The sequence below is a fragment of the Coregonus clupeaformis genome, chromosome 20, assembly GCF_020615455.1.
Source record: "Coregonus clupeaformis isolate EN_2021a chromosome 20, ASM2061545v1, whole genome shotgun sequence".
NCBI lineage: Eukaryota > Metazoa > Chordata > Actinopteri > Salmoniformes > Salmonidae > Coregonus > Coregonus clupeaformis.
In genome coordinates this window covers 15,541,282-15,560,235 of record NC_059211.1, presented here as the reverse complement: position 1 = coordinate 15,560,235, position 18,954 = coordinate 15,541,282, and the positions used below count along the sequence as shown (strand labels likewise).

The 18,954-nt window shown below is 44.2% G+C and overlaps 1 protein-coding gene across 2 annotated transcripts; it reads right to left on the bottom strand.

The window, feature by feature from the left end:
- Positions 1-17: 17 nt before the first annotated feature.
- On the bottom strand, positions 18-18,815 carry LOC121533716 (nardilysin-like). 2 transcript variants are annotated; one of them, XM_041839888.2, is made up of 29 exons: positions 18,731-18,815; positions 17,346-17,564; positions 16,803-17,055; positions 16,488-16,569; positions 16,078-16,231; positions 15,751-15,824; positions 15,365-15,460; positions 14,848-14,970; positions 14,618-14,675; positions 14,460-14,533; positions 14,290-14,359; positions 13,962-14,160; positions 13,752-13,865; positions 13,508-13,612; positions 13,249-13,372; positions 10,175-10,261; positions 9,852-9,971; positions 9,582-9,633; positions 9,291-9,441; positions 6,783-6,910; positions 6,381-6,543; positions 6,013-6,044; positions 5,412-5,550; positions 5,196-5,243; positions 3,630-3,682; positions 3,401-3,484; positions 2,744-2,951; positions 1,291-1,380; positions 18-1,097 (listed from the first exon to the last, which is right to left on the bottom strand). In XM_041839888.2, the coding sequence occupies exons 1-29, from the start codon at positions 18,757-18,759 to the stop codon at positions 867-869; spliced, it is 3,360 nt and encodes a 1,119-aa protein (XP_041695822.2). In that variant the 5' UTR covers positions 18,760-18,815; the 3' UTR covers positions 18-866. The 2 variants fall into 2 exon arrangements, with proteins under 2 accessions (XP_041695822.2, XP_045061275.1); XM_045205340.1 differs by lacking the exon at positions 18,731-18,815 and adding an exon at positions 18,362-18,554.
- Between the last annotated feature and the right edge of the window lie 139 nt (positions 18,816-18,954).

Below are 18,954 nucleotides of genomic sequence, written 5' to 3'. Positions count from 1 at the left end.
ACCAAAAACACCTGAAATATCCTACATTCAGGTTTAATAAATATTTACATGTAAAGATGATAACACGCTATAGATTAAAACATGCCAGTCATCCAGTGGTTTTAAAGGCAGGTAGGGCTGAAATGTTAAACCTACAGTATACAGTAACAGTGAGGTATTCCCTTTAGCCTCTCTACAAACAGAATCACAGTTAAAACAATACCTTGAAAACAAATCAGAAACTGTCACATACTGAACATAAATCAGGCTTACTGTTATGACAAACATACTTCCCTTTTCTATGGGCAAAATCTTACAGCATGATCATGTAAATGTTAACCCTGATGTCCATAGTTAAAATACACACAATCCTTCTTCAATGTTAGAGGTGATGTTTCATATGATATGTGTAAAGTTCAAATAACAACAATGAAGATATGACAGATACATGATAGAACCCCCTCTCCTCTATTCCACCCTCCATCTGTCTGCCCTCCTGCCAGCCAAACCATGAGTCACTACTACTACCATTCACAGCAAAGATGATTCCTCCTATTTAATCCATCAGGGACTGGTGAGAACAAAAGGACAAACTGATGAGCTCTTGACCAATTTTGTTTGTTTTAACACTGTCTGCTTTTGTGCCTAGCGGGCTAATGGTGATTGCAATTATTAATACTAGTGCCTGCTGCCATTGATATTTTATTATCTTGAATGAAAAGAGAAAGTGAGAGGTGGGGAACGAAGAGGGAGAAAGGAGAGTTTCCCTTCTGAAGACGCCACTGCACTGCGTTGTGGCCTGGCCTGGATAGTAGTCCTGAGCTAATATGGCTCCCCCTGCTCCTTCATTCGCCTCCCGCTTTGCGGAACCAATGTGCGGAACCGATTTACTTCAGGATTTTGTGGTAAGGGTAGAGGGTGAGGGAGGAGGTGAATGCGCGGATGTCGTTGATGAGCGTGGCGTCGGCCAGCATGGGCGAGGCGGGCAGGAAGGTCAGCTTGGACACTTCTCCGTAAGAGGAGGTTTTAAGGGCCTGGCCTTGGTCCTCTTCCCCACCTGCGAGGCCGCAGCTGCTCTGGCCTGCCTGGTCGTTCTCCTCCTCTCCGAAGCCTACCACCTGACAGAGACAGAGTGAGAGTGAGAGATTACAGTATGCTCTGGAATAACTGAGAGTAGGATAATGCCAATGACTGTATAAATTAATGGACAAAGCGAATGTGATCCCTCTCCTGTCATTCCATGGGGAATGGTCAACGCACTCCCTCTCCCTTGCATGCACACACACACAACGTCAGAGCTGGCAGACTTACGTGCACGCTGAGTTTCTTGCTGGTGGCGTCCCTGTGCTCCATGAACCAGGACACCAGCTCTGCTTTGGTGATGAGCTTTAGAGCCTCAATCTGCAGCACAGAGGGACAGGATGAGTCGATGCATGAATAAACATTCCGATCCTTTCTCTCCCCCAGACGTTTCAGCCGCCCACTCCTCCACCAGTGAGCTGAAGAAGCCCTGGCATGAACACTATATACACTACCAGTCAAAAGTTTGGACACACCTACTTAATTTTTACTATTTTCTACATTGTAGAATAATAGTGAAGACATCAAAACTATGAAATAATACATATGGAATCATGTAGTAACCAAAAAAAAGTGTTAAACAAATCAAAATATATTTGAGATTCTTCAAATAGCCACCCTTTGCCTTGATGACAGCTTTGCACACTCTTGGCATTCTCTCAACCAGCTTCATGAGATAGTCACCTGGAATGCATTTCAATTAACAGGTGTGCCTTGTTAAAAGTTAATTTGTGGAATTTCTTTCAATCTTAATGTGTTTGAGCCAATCAGTTGTGTTGTGACAAGGTAGGGGGGTATACAGAATATAGCCCTATTTGGTAAAAGACCAAGTCCATATTATGGCAAGAACACCTCAAATAAGCAAAGAGAAACAACAGTCCATCATTACTTTAAGACATGAAGTTCAGTCAACAAGGAACATTTCTAGAACTTTGAACGTTTCTTCAAGTGCAGTCACAAAAACCATCAGGCGCTATGATGAAACCGGCTCTCATGAGGACCGCCACAGGAATGGAAGACCCAGAGTTACCTCTGCTGCAGAGGATAAGTTCATTAGCATTACCAGCCTCAGAAATTGCAGCCCAAATAAATGCTTCACAGAGTTCAAGTAACAGACATCTCAACATCAACTGTTCAGAGGGAACTGTGTGAATCAGGCCTTCATGGTCAAACTGCTGCAAAGAAACCACTACTAAAGGACACCAATAAGAAGAAGAGACTTGCTTAGGCCAAGAAACACGAGCAATGGACATTAGACCAGTGGAAATTTGTCCACCCCATCGAACACCTTTGGGATGAATTGGAACGCCGTCTGCGAGCCAGGCTTAATCGCCAACATCAGTACCCACTCGCTAATGCTTGTGGCTGAAGTCCCCAAAGCAATGTTCCAACATCTAGTGGAAAGCCTTCCCAGAAGAGTGGAGGCTGTTATAGCAGCAAAAGGGGGACCAACTCCATATTAATGCCAATGATTTTGGAATGAGATGTTCGATGAGCAGGTGTCCACATACTTTTGGTAATGTAGTGTATATGACGGAGGGGTAGTGCCCCCAGTGTCCCTCATCCCCCCCCCCACCCCCCACACACACAGTAGTACACTTTCTGGAGGAGAGCCACCCCTGAAGTCGACATTATGACAGCGGGTTCGAGTAAACCATGCGGCTGTGACCGTGTACAGTCTTACCTCTCTGTTGAGGCGGTCGAAGACGTACTGCTGGGTGACCACCTCGAACCAGTTGCGGTCCACCTCCTCCCCCAGGTGCGTGTCCTCACACTCTTTGAGCTTGATGAGAGCGGTCACCTGGGTCTTGAAGGCCTCGTCCGTGAGGTTGGTCATCTTCTCCCCGAAGCTCACCAGGAACTCCTCGATCTTCGTCTCCACATAGTCCGTGCTGAGTAAAAAATGTAAAGGACACGGGGAGCGTCAGACTACCTCTCATTTCTATTCAAAAAGAAAAGGGGTTGGCATCTCTCAAAAAGATAACGAGTTATTTTCAATGCATATGCACTCTTATTTATACAACTCTTGCCCTTGTAATCTTTAGATAACATTCTCAGGCTTATTAAGAAGCATATTGTGCCGCTACTGTGTAATACACTTCTACTATCAACTATGCTACCATCTGACCTGAATACGACGCTACCATCCTTCTCCTCTGAACTGCCCCTGACAAAACATCAGCATCTGTCACTAACCCTGACACACGACTACCAGTTGGGGTTACCTTACGCATGTTGAATATTCCAATACGTCATACATGAAATTGAATACCGTATTGCAACAACATTGGAGGAATTTAATCAAGTGTCCCGTAAGAGATATACAGTGCTGGTGACTCACTTGAACTTGGTGGCCTGCGTTTCCACGGTGATGGAGAAGCCCAGGACTCCTGAAGTGTTTCTGCATGTGGGGTACACCTGATAGCTGATGGATACAAGGTCAGAGTTCAAATCAGTCAACACTGCTCTGTAAGTAGTGGTTATTAAGTAGTAGTTAGTTATATGTGGTTATTAGATATTAGTTCTTTATTTTTTCATTTTCATAGTTATGAAGAGGGAAAAAAACTAACCCAAGAGTCTCCTTTGTCCTGAGGAAATCAAAGCAAGGTTCCTCCATGTGCATCTGGGAACAGAGCAGCAAAGATAGTACTTCATTAAAGGGATACTTTGGGATTTTGGCAAGTCAGATGAACTCGTGGATACCCTTTTCATGTATCTGCATGCAGTTTGAAGGGAGTTATTAACTAGCGTTAGCACAATGACAGACTTCCAGTCATTGTGCTAACACAAGTTAGCATTGGCTTGCGAAACTACCTCTTACTTCCTTCATACTGGATGCAGAGACATAACATTGGTATCCATGAGTTCATCTGACTCTGGGGAAGTAGATAAAGGGCTTCACAAAATACTGAAGAATCCCTTTAACCCATAACACCACTCACTGACTCAGGGCTCTATTTTATAAAAAACCTAACGCAATGGTAAATCTAAGCGCTGGCAGTAGCGCTACAGGTCAGGATGTGTGTCTGAAATATTTTTATATATTTTCACAGCTGGATTTATGAGCGCAATAGCTGGCAGCGGTGCAAAAGGGCTGGGTTTTGATTAATAAACAAATTGTAGGTGTGACAAGGGCTTGGCCACTCACTGGCCAATCAAAGCGTTCCACGGCTTAATACTGCACTGCATGCGTTTGTCTCAAGTTCTGTATGTTATTAACGGTCTTTGCATTGTCATCAACTCCGATTCGGCTGGGGGCACGGACTATTTTCGTCCTGGTCCATTGTGGATTGATACTTCAGTTTATTAAACTTCATAGGCTACAGTAACGAGTAGTGTAATAGCAACAGTAAAAACAAAACAGTGTTTGCTCAATAGCCTATGTTTGGATTGTTGGCAGTCAGGCCAACGTTGTTGTAATTGGCTTCAACGAGTATAGCCTAGCCTACATGTCTTTACACATCGCACTTCTCCCGAAATAAAAAAATACTAGGCTCTCGTAAATTGTATTGTATGTGTGAAACACAGGACTGAATCATTTAAATAAGTTAGGAGGACTGCATCTTTGGTAACCAGAGGCGCTCTCTGGAGATGGGGTAAGATACTTGAACAAGCGAAATGAAGTATGCAGGTAGGCATGTGTGTGTATGTTTTAGGATGTGCAGTATATTTTCAATTCAAGGCACTCTGACGACTAGACCATTTAAACACATTTTATGGATAGGCTACTTTGCAAGCCCAGGATAAAAAAGACAACACATTGCTGTTGAACCAGCCTTAGTAGCCAAGGCCTAGGGTAAGAGGAAACTATGGAGGGCTTGAAATAAAATGGAAAACAAGCATCTGTTTAAAAAAAAAAAAAAAAATTCTAAAGAGGATGGCCTTCAGGAAATTGTCACTTTTGCTCATTTTTAAGGACACACCGCAAATATTGCCACCCCTCCTACCTCAGCGCAAGCGAGCTGTTAGACAGGTAAATTGCCGAACCTGGCGTTAGGGCTGGAAAATGCCAATGCGACAGTTTTTACATGACGAAATTGCAAACTAATACGCGTTTCACACTTGCGCCTCCTTAGCGCCAGCCAGAAATAGAGCCCTCAGTATTCCAGTCAAGCCTTGTTAGCTACAACACTTACCACCAGTAACTCCATCAGTGTGTGTTCTCTCAGGTTCTTCAGGCCTGACTGGAGAAGGACAGAAAAATACAAGTTATTTATCGACACCAAAAGACTCCATACACAGACATAACCATAATATAACTCTAATGTTGAGCGAATGTTGGTTGAAGGTTGGGGGAATGTTGTGTGAAGATTGGCTGACTGTTGGGTGAATTTTGGATGAACGTTAGGTACCTGGTAGTAGACAGTGACTTCAGAGTTGGCATCTCCTTTGTTGAGGGACTTGACTTTGCACAGGTGAGGCTTCTGAGGAAGCTCCACCACTCTGAAGAGCACAGGGACCTCCACAGACAGACGCTTGAACTGCAGTTTGCTGTAGAGTGCAGAAGATTATTGCATTTACATGTTATTTATTTAGCTGACGGTCTTGTACAGAGTGACTTACAATCAGTTCATTCAACTAAAGGAGGTCATACCAACCACAAACCTCAATCATTGCAAGTAATAACAATAGTAAGTAAGTACTGTGTTTGTTGATGATAATAATAATAATAATAATAATAATAATAATAATAATAGGGGGGCTTATATTTGTCCAAGTGTAGAAGTGTCTAATGGAAATGTTTGTATATAAAAAAAAAAAAAAATGCACAGGGCCCCTGGAGCAATTAGGGTTAAGTGCCTTGCTCAAGGGCACAGCGACAGGATTTTTCTCTTCACTTTGTCGGCTCTGGTATTTGAACCAGCAACCTTTCGGTTATTGGCCCAACGTGTTAACCTCTAGGCTACAGACCTGCTTTTCAGAGTTAAGAAAGACAGCGAGGAGGATACTTACCCAATAAAATACTGCAGAAACTCCATTGACTCCTGTGGGCAAAGAACAGTTACATAATGCCTATTAGCATGATTAATATAGCATAGGGACAGCAGCAGAATAGTTACATGTATTACTTCACATCCCCTACTTGATTAGGACAATAATCAGTATCCAAGAAAGATCTGGGACACAAGTGCTGTGGTTAGCGCTAAACAACTATTTTAGCTAAAAACTGTGTGTGTGTGTGTGTGTGTGTGCGCATGTGTCTCTGTTTGTGTGTGTGTGCACATCAGACGGTGTTCGTGTGTGTTTATAAAGAGGCTTACAGTGCTAGTGAAGTGTGTGTGTGTGTGTGTCTGCGTCTGAATGTGTCAGTGTGTGCTCACAGTGCTAGTGAAGTTGCCCTGCACCAGCCCCTCGGTGTAGAGCTGGGCTTTGAGGCCGCTGACAAAGGTCATGAGGTCATCCACGGTGAGGCCCTTCATGATGGCCTGGTACTTCTGGATGACCGACCAGCGACAGTGTTCCAGGATCAACAGACGCACGTCCCTGAGAGAGAGGGGGAGATCATTATCATACCAATTTATCATTGTTACTCTTTTGAAGCTAGTTTATCACTTTACAACTCTGACTCGTGTTCTGAGAGAGAGAGAGACAGAGAGAGAGAAAGAGACAGCCAGAGAGAGACACACACATAAGAAAATGGGTGGGTGGAGTTGCAAAGAATGAGCAGCCAGATACTGTATCCTATTAAGGGTTGAACAGTCAGTGTCAGAAATCCAACTCACTTCCCCAGCCTCTCTGGCTTGATGAGGATGTTGAAGTAGGTCTTCTTCAGCTGCTCTGCGAACATGGTGAACACACCGGGCTCAGCAGTGAAGTCTGCCAGGTGGTCCACTATCAAGTTCAACAGCAACTAACACAGAGACAGAGGCAGGGAGGTTGAGTTGGCAGGAGGTCAGCTTTAGGGTTGTCTGAAGCTAAGGCACATTTGCTGAAGTGCAGAATGGGTTTATACATGGTGTACAAAACATTAGGAACAACTTCCTACTATTGAGTTGCACCCCCTCCCCTTTTGCCCTCAGAACAGCCTCAAGTCGTCGAGGCATGGACTCTACAAGGTGTGGAAAACATTCCACAGGGATGCTGGCCCATGTTGACTCCAATGCGTCCCACAGTTGTGTCAAGTTGGCTGGATGTCCTTTGGGTGGTGGACCTTCTTGATACACATGGGAAACTGTTGAGCGTGAAAAACCCAGCAGCGTTGCAGTTCTTGACACACTCAAACCAGTGCGCCTGGCACCTGTTACCATACCCTGTTCAAAGGCACTAAAATCTTTTGTCTTGCCCATTCACCCGCTGAATGGCACACATACACAATTCATGTCTGAAGACTTACAAATCCTTTTTAAACCTGTCTCCTTCCCTTCATCTACACTGATTGAAGTGGATTTAACAAGTGACATCAATAAGGGATCATAGCTTTCACCTCGATTCACCTGGTCAGTCTACGTCATGGAAAGAGCCGGTGTTCCTAATGTATTGTACACTCAGTGTAGACCAGGGTTGTATGAATAGGCAGAATGAGTGCAGAAGAGCTGTATGTAAGTGTGCACAGTGTGTGTGTGTACATAATGTGTATGTATGTACAGTGGGGGAAAAAAGTATTTAGTCAGCCACCAATTGTGCATGTTCTCCCACTTAAAAAGATGAGAGAGGCCTGTAATTTTCATCATAGGTACACGTCAACTATGACAGACAAATTGAGGAAAGAAAATCCAGAAAATCACATTGTAGGATTTTTAATGAATTTGTTTGCAAATTATGGTGGAAAATAAGTATTTGGTCACCTACAAACAAGCAAGATTTCTGGCTCTCACAGACCTGTAACTTCTTCTTTAAGAGGCTCCTCTGTCCTCCACTCGTTACCTGTATTAATGGCACCTGTTTGAACTTGTTATCAGTATAAAAGACACCTGTCCACAACCTCAAACAGTCACACTCCAAACTCCACTATGGCCAAGACCAAAGAGCTGTCAAAGGACACCAGAAACAAAATTGTAGACCTGCACCAGGCTGGGAAGACTGAATCTGCAATAGGTAAGCAGCTTGGTTTGAAGAAATCAACTGTGTGAGCAATTATTAGGAAATGGAAGACATACAACACTGATAATCTCCCTCGATCTGGGGCTCCACGCAAGATCTCACCCCGTGGGGTCAAAATGATCACAAGAACGGTGAGCAAAAATCCCAGAACCACACGAGGGGACCTAGTGAATGACCTGCAGAGAGCTGGGACCAAAGTAACAAAGCCTACCATCAGTAACACACTACGCCGCCAGGGACTCAAATCCTGCAGTGCCAGACGTGTCCCCCTGCTTAAGCCAGTACATGTTCAGGCCCGTCTGAAGTTTGCTAGAGTGCATTTGGATGATCCAGAAGAGGATTGGGAGAATGTCATATGGTCAGATGAAACCAAAATATAACTTTTTGGTAAAAACTCAATTCGTCGTGTTTGGAGGACAAAGAATGCTGAGTTGCATCCAAAGAACACCATACCTACTGTGAAGCATGGGGGGTGGAAACATCATGCTTTGGGGCTGTTTTTCTGCAAAGGGACCAGGACGACTGATCCGTGTAAAGGAAAGAATGAATGGGGCCATGTATCGTGAGATTTTGAGTGAAAACCTCCTTCCATCAGCAAGGGCATTGAAGATGAAACGTGGCTGGGTCTTTCAGCATGACAATGATCCCAAACACACCGCCCGGGCAACGAAGGAGTGGCTTCGTAAGAAGCATTTCAAGGTCCTGGAGTAGCCTAGCCAGTCTCCAGATCTCAACCCCATAGAAAATCTTTGGAGGGAGTTGAAAGTCTGTGTTGCCCAGCGACAGCCCCAAAACATCACTGCTCTAGAGGAGATCTGCATGGAGGAATGGGCCAAAATACCAGCAACAGTGTGTGAAAACCTTGTGAAGACTTACAGAAAACGTTTGACCTGTGTCATTGCCAACAAAGGGTATATAACAAAGTATTAAGAAACTTTTGTTATTGACCAAATACTTATTTTCCACCATAATTTGCAAATAAATTCATTAAAAATCCTACAATGTGATTTTCTGGATTTTTTTTCTCACATTTTGTCTGTCATAGTTGACGTGTACCTATGATGAAAATTACAGGCCTCTCTCATCTTTTTAAGTGGGAGAACTTGCACAATTGGTGGCTGACTAAATACTTTTTTCCCCCCACTGTATGTATATATGTATGCATGCATGCATGTATGTATGTGACTCACAGGCAGCTTGTGGTTGAAGCCCTTGACCCTGATGACGAGGCCGTGCTCCCCGGCGATCAGTTTGTACTCCAGTTGGGCCACATCAGCCTCGTAGGCCGGCTCTGCCAGGTTATGGGCCAGGATGTTCACAAAGATGTCAAACAGCACCAGGCTACAGGGCCACAATACATACACATTTAGAAATTACCTCTAGAACTTTTGCAGCTAGGAGCGATTGTGAATAGCAAAACGTTGACATCCACACTCAAAAGCAAAGATTTTGTAAGAAATGGATTCATATAAAATACTAACTTCTCTGGAGATTTCTGAATCATTGGGGAGAGGAGGTTGAAACGGACATAAGCTAACAGGAGAAAAAAATAGGGAGTGTATTAAATAATTAGAACATTATATCATTTGAAATGTGTTGAAAATAGCCTTGAATTAGCCTAGTAGCTACTAACATTTATTGTCTTAAACATACTGAAAAATAGTCAATCACGTCACTACAATTCCCTTGGGTTATAAATTACCAAAGTAAGCTAACAAAAGAACACACAGCAATATAAAATACACACACACCTTTAGGTATCTTGAACTTATTGTCCTTTTTGAACCAGAGACAGCCTCTCTCATTGTTCATTATCCGCACCGGGACTTCTGTGTCTGGACAGTCCGATGGTTTCAGGGAGAAATCCGTTGCTATGGAAACAACAAAGGAAAAGGGTAAAGCCTTTTGTCTGTGTCAATCCCAGTATTTATTTATGTTTGATTATTTCGTTGTATTTATTTTTAAGACAAAAAAAGGAGATACGAACAAAAATTATACACATCAATAGACCGAAAACGGAATATTGTAGAGTCGATGTGATTGGCGCACAACAATGTCCATCATCTGTACTGACCAATGAACTTGTTCTCAGCGGGCAGGTGGAGGTCGGGGTTGAGGTCAAAGTCTCCGGCCCAGCGCTGTGCCCACTCCTCAGGGAGGTCTGCCAGGACAGAACAGGACACTCAGTCACAGAGAGGCCATTAACATCACACCCTATCATATCATATAACGAAATGAGCCGTTGAATATATGTGCAGTAGCCTGGTTTAACCAGATTGAACCCTTTCAAACAATAGTGAGTGCAGCGTTCAATCTGGTTTAACCCCTAGAGTCCAAGCCTGTAGATCAGGGGTCTCCAAACTTTTATAGCATGAGAGCTACTTTTAATTCATGAAACATGTCACGAGCTACTGATAATGTTTTCCCTTGCTTTCAAATAGGCACTCTTTGTATTTTACCTAATTCCGTTTTGTTGGTTTTATTTTTTCCTGGTTTGGGATTTCACACAAAATAATTGAGAGCTGAAATGTTTTGTTGTTGTTGATTTCAATACCCCTTTAATTGTGCATTTTTGCAAGAGAGGAATGTGCTGGTCTAGCAATATTTTTGCTGCTGCATATGTCATGACACAGTTTGCAAAACAAAAGCCCACCCGATTGATACAAATAATCATGATATAGTTCTGCCACGTACAGTGCATTCGTAAAGTATTCAGATCCCTTCACTTTTTCCACATTTTGTTACGTTACAGCCTTATTCTAAAATAAAAATAAATACAAATCCTCATCAATCTACACACAATACCCCATAATGACAAAGCAAAAACAGGTTTTTAGAAATGTTGGCAAATGTATATAAGAAAACATGAATATCTTATTTACAAAAGTATTCAGACCCTTTGCTATGAGACTCGAAATTGAGCTCAGGTGCATCCTGTTTCCATTGATCATCCTTGAGATGTTTCTACAACTTGATTGGAGTCCACCTGTGGTAAATTCAATTGATTGGACATGATTTGGAAAGGCACACACCTGTCTTTATAAGGTCCCACAGTTGACAGTGCATGTCAGAAACCAAGCCATTAGGTCAAAGGAATTGTCCATGGAGCTCAGAGACAGGATTGTGTGTTGAGGCATAGATCTGGGGAAGTGTACCAAAACATTTCTGCAGCATTGAAGGTCCCCAAGAACACAATGGCCTCAATCATTCTTAAATGGAAGAAGTTTGGAACCATCAACACTCTTCCTAGAGCTGGCCGCCCGGCTAAACTGAGCAATCGGGGGAGAAGGGCCTTGGTCAGAGAGGTGACCAAGAACCCGATGGTCACTCTGACAGAGCTCCAGTGTTCCTCTGTGGAGATCGGAGAACCTTCTAGAAGAACAACCATCTCAGCAGCATCCACCAATCAGGCCTTTATGGTAGAGTGGCCTGATGGAAGCCACTCCTCAGTAAAAGGCGCATGACAGCCCGCTTGGAGTTTGCCAAAAGGCACCTAAAGGACTCAGACCATGAGAAACAAGATTCTCTGGTCTGATGAAACCAACATTGAACTCTTTGGCCTGAATACCAAGCGTCACGTCTGAAGGAAACCTGGTACCATCCCTACGGTGAAGCATGGTGGTGGCAGCATCACGCTATGGGGATGTTTTTCAGCGGCAGGGACTGGGAGACTAGTCAGGATCGAGGGAAAGAATGAACGGAGCAAAGTACAGAGAGATCCTTGATGAAAACCTGCTCCAAAAACCTGTTTTTGCTTTGTCATTATGGGGTATTGTGTGTAGATTGATGAGGGAAAAAACAATTTAATCAATTTTAGAATAAGGCTGTAACGTAACAAAATGTGGAAAGAGTCAAGGGGTCTGAATACTTTCCAAATGCAATGTAAGCCTACTTTGCAATTAACATTTCATTTAGAAGGTTTTGGGGAAAGTCTTTGTCTGTCTACCCAGAAGGCGGTTATCTTTAACGCTAACTGGCTACACGAAGTGAATGATAGACAAACGCGCGCACCACACAGACAGACAGGGGCAATATTGCTGGAAATTAATTGGCAGATAGTGTAACATTTGGCTTTTTAAGCCAATTATGTCTAACCAGGTGTGGGATAATGTCAATGTGAATTTAATTGGATCTTGAGGTGTCTGTTACTTGTGAGATTTGTTTATGACAGTTTGTGGTGGAACACGTGAAAAAGACATGCACTTTCAGAATTGTTTGGCAAGCTTTCTCATAGGTGGTACTGGTAGCTCGCGATTGACCTGTTGGAGACCCCTGCCCTAAGATGGTGTTATATACCAAGCTAACATATGACATTGTTTTAAGATGTTCATACAATGGACCATTTAGCTATTTGATTTTGAATTGTAGGACCCCTGTAGGTAAACACGCCTGGGTGAAAATAAATAATAATAGCAAGCATGGATCACGTCATAACGGCAGACGTCGTCAGAAATGGAATAACTATACGTACAGACAAAGTAGGCCTACTAAACAATGCCAAGTAGACAGAAAAACAACCATGTAGCCTCAGCAAAGTCTACAGAAAATCACTAGATTGAACAACAATGACTAGCTACGTATTCTGATTCATCCACAATGTTTGGAGAAGGGGAGATTTGTGCCGTAAGACGAGTGACTGTGTGAGTGTCTATCTGGAGAAATGAAAGCCAAGGGAGAGTGGCTTGTTCTAATCCAATCGTTGTAGCAGGCTCAACCCGATACCCCGCCCGTTTCTTTACAGACAGAAGCACTACACAATAGTTATTTGAGCACACAGCGCTTCACACTGTTTGAGTGAAAGAAAGATGCGTGCTGGCAGTTGAAAATAATTTTTTTCTGATCACGGATCACTACAAAAAAGACTTGTCATAATTGTAATCCGTTACGATACTCGTTTTGTCAGAGTACTCGGCACACCCCTACAGCACTGTAAGAAGAATCATATAAGTTAATATCTGTTATGACGACAATAACAGCGATTGTAGGTCCAATTCAGCCAATCTCACTTTTGGCAAATCTTGGGCCGGTATTCACAAAGTGTCTCAGAGCAGTGCAGATCTAGGATCAGTTTAGCCTTTTTAGATCATAATGAATGGAAAGCAGGACCTGATCCTAGATCAGCACTCCTAATCAGACACTTGCTCTTACCCTCCATGCTGTAGTTGGTGCCGAACCACTTCTCCTTGAGGGAGCAGTGGCCCTCGTGCTCCGGGGACAGCAGCAGCAGGTTGGCCCTCTCTGGGATGAGCAGGGTCAGGGCCGAGGAGATCACCTGTAGAGGACAGACACACATGCACATACACTTCAATGAAGTATACACTTGCGTGCATTACAGTTGCAGTAATTAGCCATTACAGATTAATTAGGAATGATCTAATGACTACTTGATGAGACAGACAGACAGTACCTCTGGGTTGTACTCAAACATGAGCTGGTCTCCAGTCAGGAAGTCCTCTTTGGGGAAGAGCTGCATGTTCTCACAGATGTTCTCCACATACTCTATGGGGTCTGTCTGTGGCGGGACGGAGGGACAGAGGTTCGTACAAAGCCCTCACTCACTTATGACATGCTTATGATGTGTGTTATGTCATGGTAATGACAGCCTAAAGTCAGCTTCGTGACGGAGGGAAGACCGGGAAGTGTGACTGTACCTGCTCCTGATAGTGGAACTCATTGGCTTCGATCTTCTGGATTTCTTCATAGATCCTCTGCTGAGGACCCAGAGTCTGCAGCATCTTCATATACTGGAACACTAGATGAACCACCTGTACAGGGAAAACGGCTGCAGTGTTACATCCAGATTGTGTGTGTGTGTCATCACACATGGGCGTGTGTGTGTGTGTCTGTGGGCGCCAGTTGACCTGATGAAAGTTCTGGAATCCTTCGTCAGTCAGCGTGATGGATATGGAGAAGATGGAGTAGGTGGTGTTCTGGTCAAAGCCTGTCTCACTGTTCCCTCCAAACAGAGCCAGGGCCCAGCACTTCTTCCGGAGCAAGGATAGGATGCTGCCGGTGCCTTCGTGCCCAATCAACCAGGAGATGTAGTGCAAGGGCTTCACCCTACATGGAGACACCAAGACAAACCAATCAGTTTGTATGGAGCGCAGGATAATAGTGAGGGGAAATATTTGCTAAATTGGTCTTTGAAAAGGTACAACAGGTATGGGTGCCATTGTTAAGGGGGCTTACCTGTACTGCTTGCCCTGAGGCGGCAATGCCCAGGTGATGGTGAGAGCATGCACCTTCCTCACAGGAACAACTGTCACACACACGATTGAAATTGAGGAATTGGTACAGTCAGTAAGTAAGCACAGGTTGATAAAATGACATGTATAAATGTTAGTTTAAAGCCTGTGTACTTCTGTAGAGCTTGTTGAAGGTTGGTGTGTCAAACGGGTCCTGAAGGTCAGAGAAGTCAGGTCTCGGTTGAGCGCTGCAAAAAAGTGAGTGAGTGAGAGTAGGTGAGTGAGAGAGGGCATGTATGTTTGATAGCATGCACGTGGTCGTATGCACTTACTTGTTGGGCACCTTGCTGAAGATCTCTCTAACCCATTCCTCCAGTGTGTTCAATGTCTCTGATGGACAGACAAGGACAGTTGAGTCAAGTTTATTTCAACAGACCAACTACAATCCTCATTCATTTCAGTAGACTGACTACAATCCTCATTCATTGCTGTAGACCGACTACAATCCTCATTCATTTCAGCGGAGAAGGGATCCTTTGTGTCTGGCCGGTTGGCTAGCTACCTTTGGACTGCACTGTGAGGGTCATGTAGTGAGCAGAGTAGTATCTCTTCCAGAAGTCTTGGAGACGCTGGTAGGTGTTGATCTGCTTCTCTCTGGGCTCATGCTTCAGGGTCTGAGCATTTCCTGGGGGAGACCAAGGACAGGACGAGGACATATCCGTTATTACACCTTTAATGAACGTTTGAACACCGTTATTTCAGTTATTAAAGTTATTACACCGTTATTCAGCATTATTAACCACGCAGATAGACATTACCATCCATATCCATGTAATAAAAGCTACATATTTAAAGGCAGACATCACTTGACGATCACAGAGACATTTACAAGCAGGAAAGTGCAAATGAAAAAGAGCACATTCAACGTGTTTCACATGAAAATACATACAACGAATTGTTTTACAAGCAGGATAAGTAGGATTGGAATGTTTGTCGAACAATGGAAGCCTATGGTACCAGGGTAGCATTTGCGATGGAGGAGAGATAATTGGGAAATGACAGCCAATGTGTTTCCTTACCCCAGCAGAACTTGCCCATGGGGTGCTTGGGCCTGGCCAGGCTTCCGAACAGCATCTCCTTGCGGTGGGAGTCTGACGGACGAGCCAGTTGGTACTCTGCACATCAAAGGGAGAGGCATGGACAATCCATTAGAGGAGTGAGAGAGCGGGAACTGTGACTGGAGCATGGAAAAAGGCTGTGGTATTCAAAATGGGGAGGGTCTCAGTTGTCTACAGTGGTCTCTCTTCGTCTTGTGTCCTTTATTCATGCTGACCAGCTGTGTGAAACCAATCTGAGCAGATGAAGGAGAAAGGGGGGAGGAGGCTTCTTTAGACTATTGAGACGCGGCCGTGGTTTCCTCCTACTACTACTGGTTTCCTACTACTAGTACTACTCCCTGACTCACCACTGTCCACTGCTTCCACCTCTCTGTCGATGGCGTCCTCGATCATCAGGGGGCAGATGAAGAACTGGGCCCATCTGGGGAATGGGAGAGATCATCCAATGACAAACTGCACACCTGGGTCGTATTTATTAGGCACCAAACGGAAGGAAAAGTTTTGAAACAGGGAGTAAACTTGTCCAATAAGAAATACATGTTTTAATTGCAACAGTGTGCACTATTGTAAACGACCCTGGACAAGTTAGATTTAGGACCACTTTTGAGGCATGAAAACGTCTAACAAAATGTTGGTTTGGGGATGAACTGTTACTTTAAGGCTGCTTGGCTCACCTGTCGAGAGCCTCACGGAAGTACTTCCTCTGGACGTCAAACTGGAAGATGGTCCGCTCACAGTCGGTGGAGGCATTGTCGCTACCACCGTGCTTCTTCAGGAAGGCATCGAAGCCGTTCTCAGCAGGGTACTTCTCACTGCCCATGAAAACCACTGAGAGAGGAGAGAAAGAGTGGAAAAGAGCGAGGGAGCGAGATAGAGAAAGAGAGAGAGAGGGAGGGAGGGAGAGTGCAAAATGAGAGAGAGAGAGTCAAGAGATTGGAGGGAAGACCAGGTAAAGAAATAGAGAGAAAGACAGGCACACAGACGTGTTGTTTAGAGGTAGTGTTCCAATGCAGTGTTAGATTGAGAATGTGGATAATCTTCTGTAGCGCTACAGTACATAAGGTCCCCTGCTAAAAGCACTCACTGTGCTCAAGGAAATGGGCTAGGCCTGGAAGGTCCTCCGGGTCACTGAAGCTCCCCACACTGACACAGAGAGCAGCTGCAGACTGGGAGACACGGGAGGGATGAGTACACACATTAAAAAAACACACACATCATGCACGAGCATGCAAGTACACACACACACACCTTTTCATTTGATAAATTCCACACTTTATCACACTATCCCTAGAGTAAACTTCCTGTTTGCATAGCACCCTTGTGGCTATGCTCCCTCTGTGAGCTGTTGGATCATCCATCTGAAAGCATTAGCCTAGTATTGACCTACAGGGAAACCAACCTGTTTCTCTGAACTCCCCTTCTTCGGTTTCCCTTCTTGCTCCTCATCCAGCTCCTCAAAGTCACTGTCATGCTCTTCTTCCGCATCCTCGTCCTCCTCTTCTGTGCCCTCCCCTGAATCCCCCTCTTCTTCCTCTTCCTCTCCACCTCCTGATGCTCCCTCCTCTTCCTCCTCTCTGCTGGCGTCCTTGCCGTCTGCCCCGCTAAAGTCTGAGATGAGGAGAACTCTCAGGCCATTGGTCAGCTCGATATACCTTCAGAGCGAGCAAAATAAATGCATATGATAAGCCAGTTCTACTTCAGTGAAACTGAAAACATCACAACCTGGGACGGGTAGAGCAATTCGCAAGCACTCTGATGATGCCATGAGTGACTTGTTTACGTAGTTATGCAGCTATTAATCTCAGTTGGCCAAGAACTAAAGTATTGTGTAATTGGTCAGCTGCTCAATTAAGTTCTGGGGCCATACCAGTATGTTTACGTAGATCTATCCAAGAGAGCTTATGTGGCTATATTTGAATTTAGAAATGTTCTTTGATCTTACCTGTACTTCTTGGGATCGCTGGGTGACTTCTTGATCTGAAGGTCTCCCTGGTCTTCGTCACCTCCTACCCCTCCATCCCCCGCAGCCAGGTCCCTGGGCTCGGCTTGGGGTGGCGGCGGCTCACCATGGTCTGGTGCAGACACCTGCCCAGGGCCGCCTGCTGCAGAACTATTCACTTTATTCGTCTGAGGCATTCTCTCAGGGGCTGCAGGTTTCGCACTGCAATTGCACAACATGAAAACCCTCAGAGAGTGCAGCATTTGAGCATAGAGTCAAGAATGTGTGAAATTGAGCAAGCATCCCAAATCAACCCTTAGCCCCCCACCCACGCATTCCTTTAGATCTGAGAGGATCAGATAGGTTTAAGGGATACTGTAATTGCATCACCTTGCCTTCTGATAATCCTTTCAAATCTAATAGATAGGGGCAGGTGGGAATCAGGAGGGAACTGTGACAGTAGTTAGCTAGCAGGTCTGATGCTGAATCGTTGTGCCTAGACTAATCCCTCTGTAGCTAAACAAGATCAGCAATTATGTTGTTACGCTGGCTAGTGTTTGTGGCTACATCATGCCCTGGCTGACTAGCTAGCTACCTTAGCTAACTATTTGCAACGTCAAAAACCATTGCAAGATTCTGCAGCTAGCTAGCTAATGTAAAACGTTAGTACCATACACTGACATGATGAAACGGATAAAACACATTAGTCCAGTGTCACGTATGCACAAAAAAGGGGTATCAACAGCCAGGGTCTGTTACTTTCTAGCTAGCTCCATCACTGTCAATTCAGGTCATCAGTCAAAACACAAAATTGCAGGCAGCGGGCGCTAGCTAGCTAGCTAGCTAAGAGTTCGCTAGCATGACGACTTTCAGTAATCCCATCTCGCTAGCGATAGCAGCGAAACCGCCATTGAAATGTCGGATTTTGAATACAAAAAGTGCTCTGTATGAACGTGTATAACACAATATCACTAGCTAATAAACATCAAATATTGGCTAGCATTTGTAAATGTACTTACCCTTTTTTTTTGTAAATAATGAAAGTTATCTAGCACTAGTCTCGACACCCTAACCCACTACACAATTGTGTGCATGACGCGTTATGATTCGCTGGGAGCAATGCACGGCGCAACAACGGAAATTCTGATTGCTTCAAACAGAAAATAAATTTGACGACATACAGGAACGCTTGTTAGACCGGTGCAAAACATTTCGGCGAAGAAAAGCCGCACACGGTTAAACACGAGTATGCGCAGGTAAAGGATGTGCGTGCGCGTTTTCACAAACCTTCACATAATCTGGATGGGATTATCTCAGCCATTGCATGAACGGATTTCATCCACATGCATTATTGATCAGCGATATGCCCTGAAAGTCTATGTACTCACCACAACTTTCCACAACACCACAAATTCATGATTATTTATCAGGTGTGATATGAGCGGTGAAATTTAAACAGACTTCACTGAATCACCCGCTTGACATTGATCTTTGTCTGTCTTACAATCAGAACAAAATCTGAAACAGCAGTGATGATTCTGTCCTTAGAATAAGAATTCTATTGTGATGATTCTGTCCATATGATTAGAATGATTCATTCTAATTCTATGAT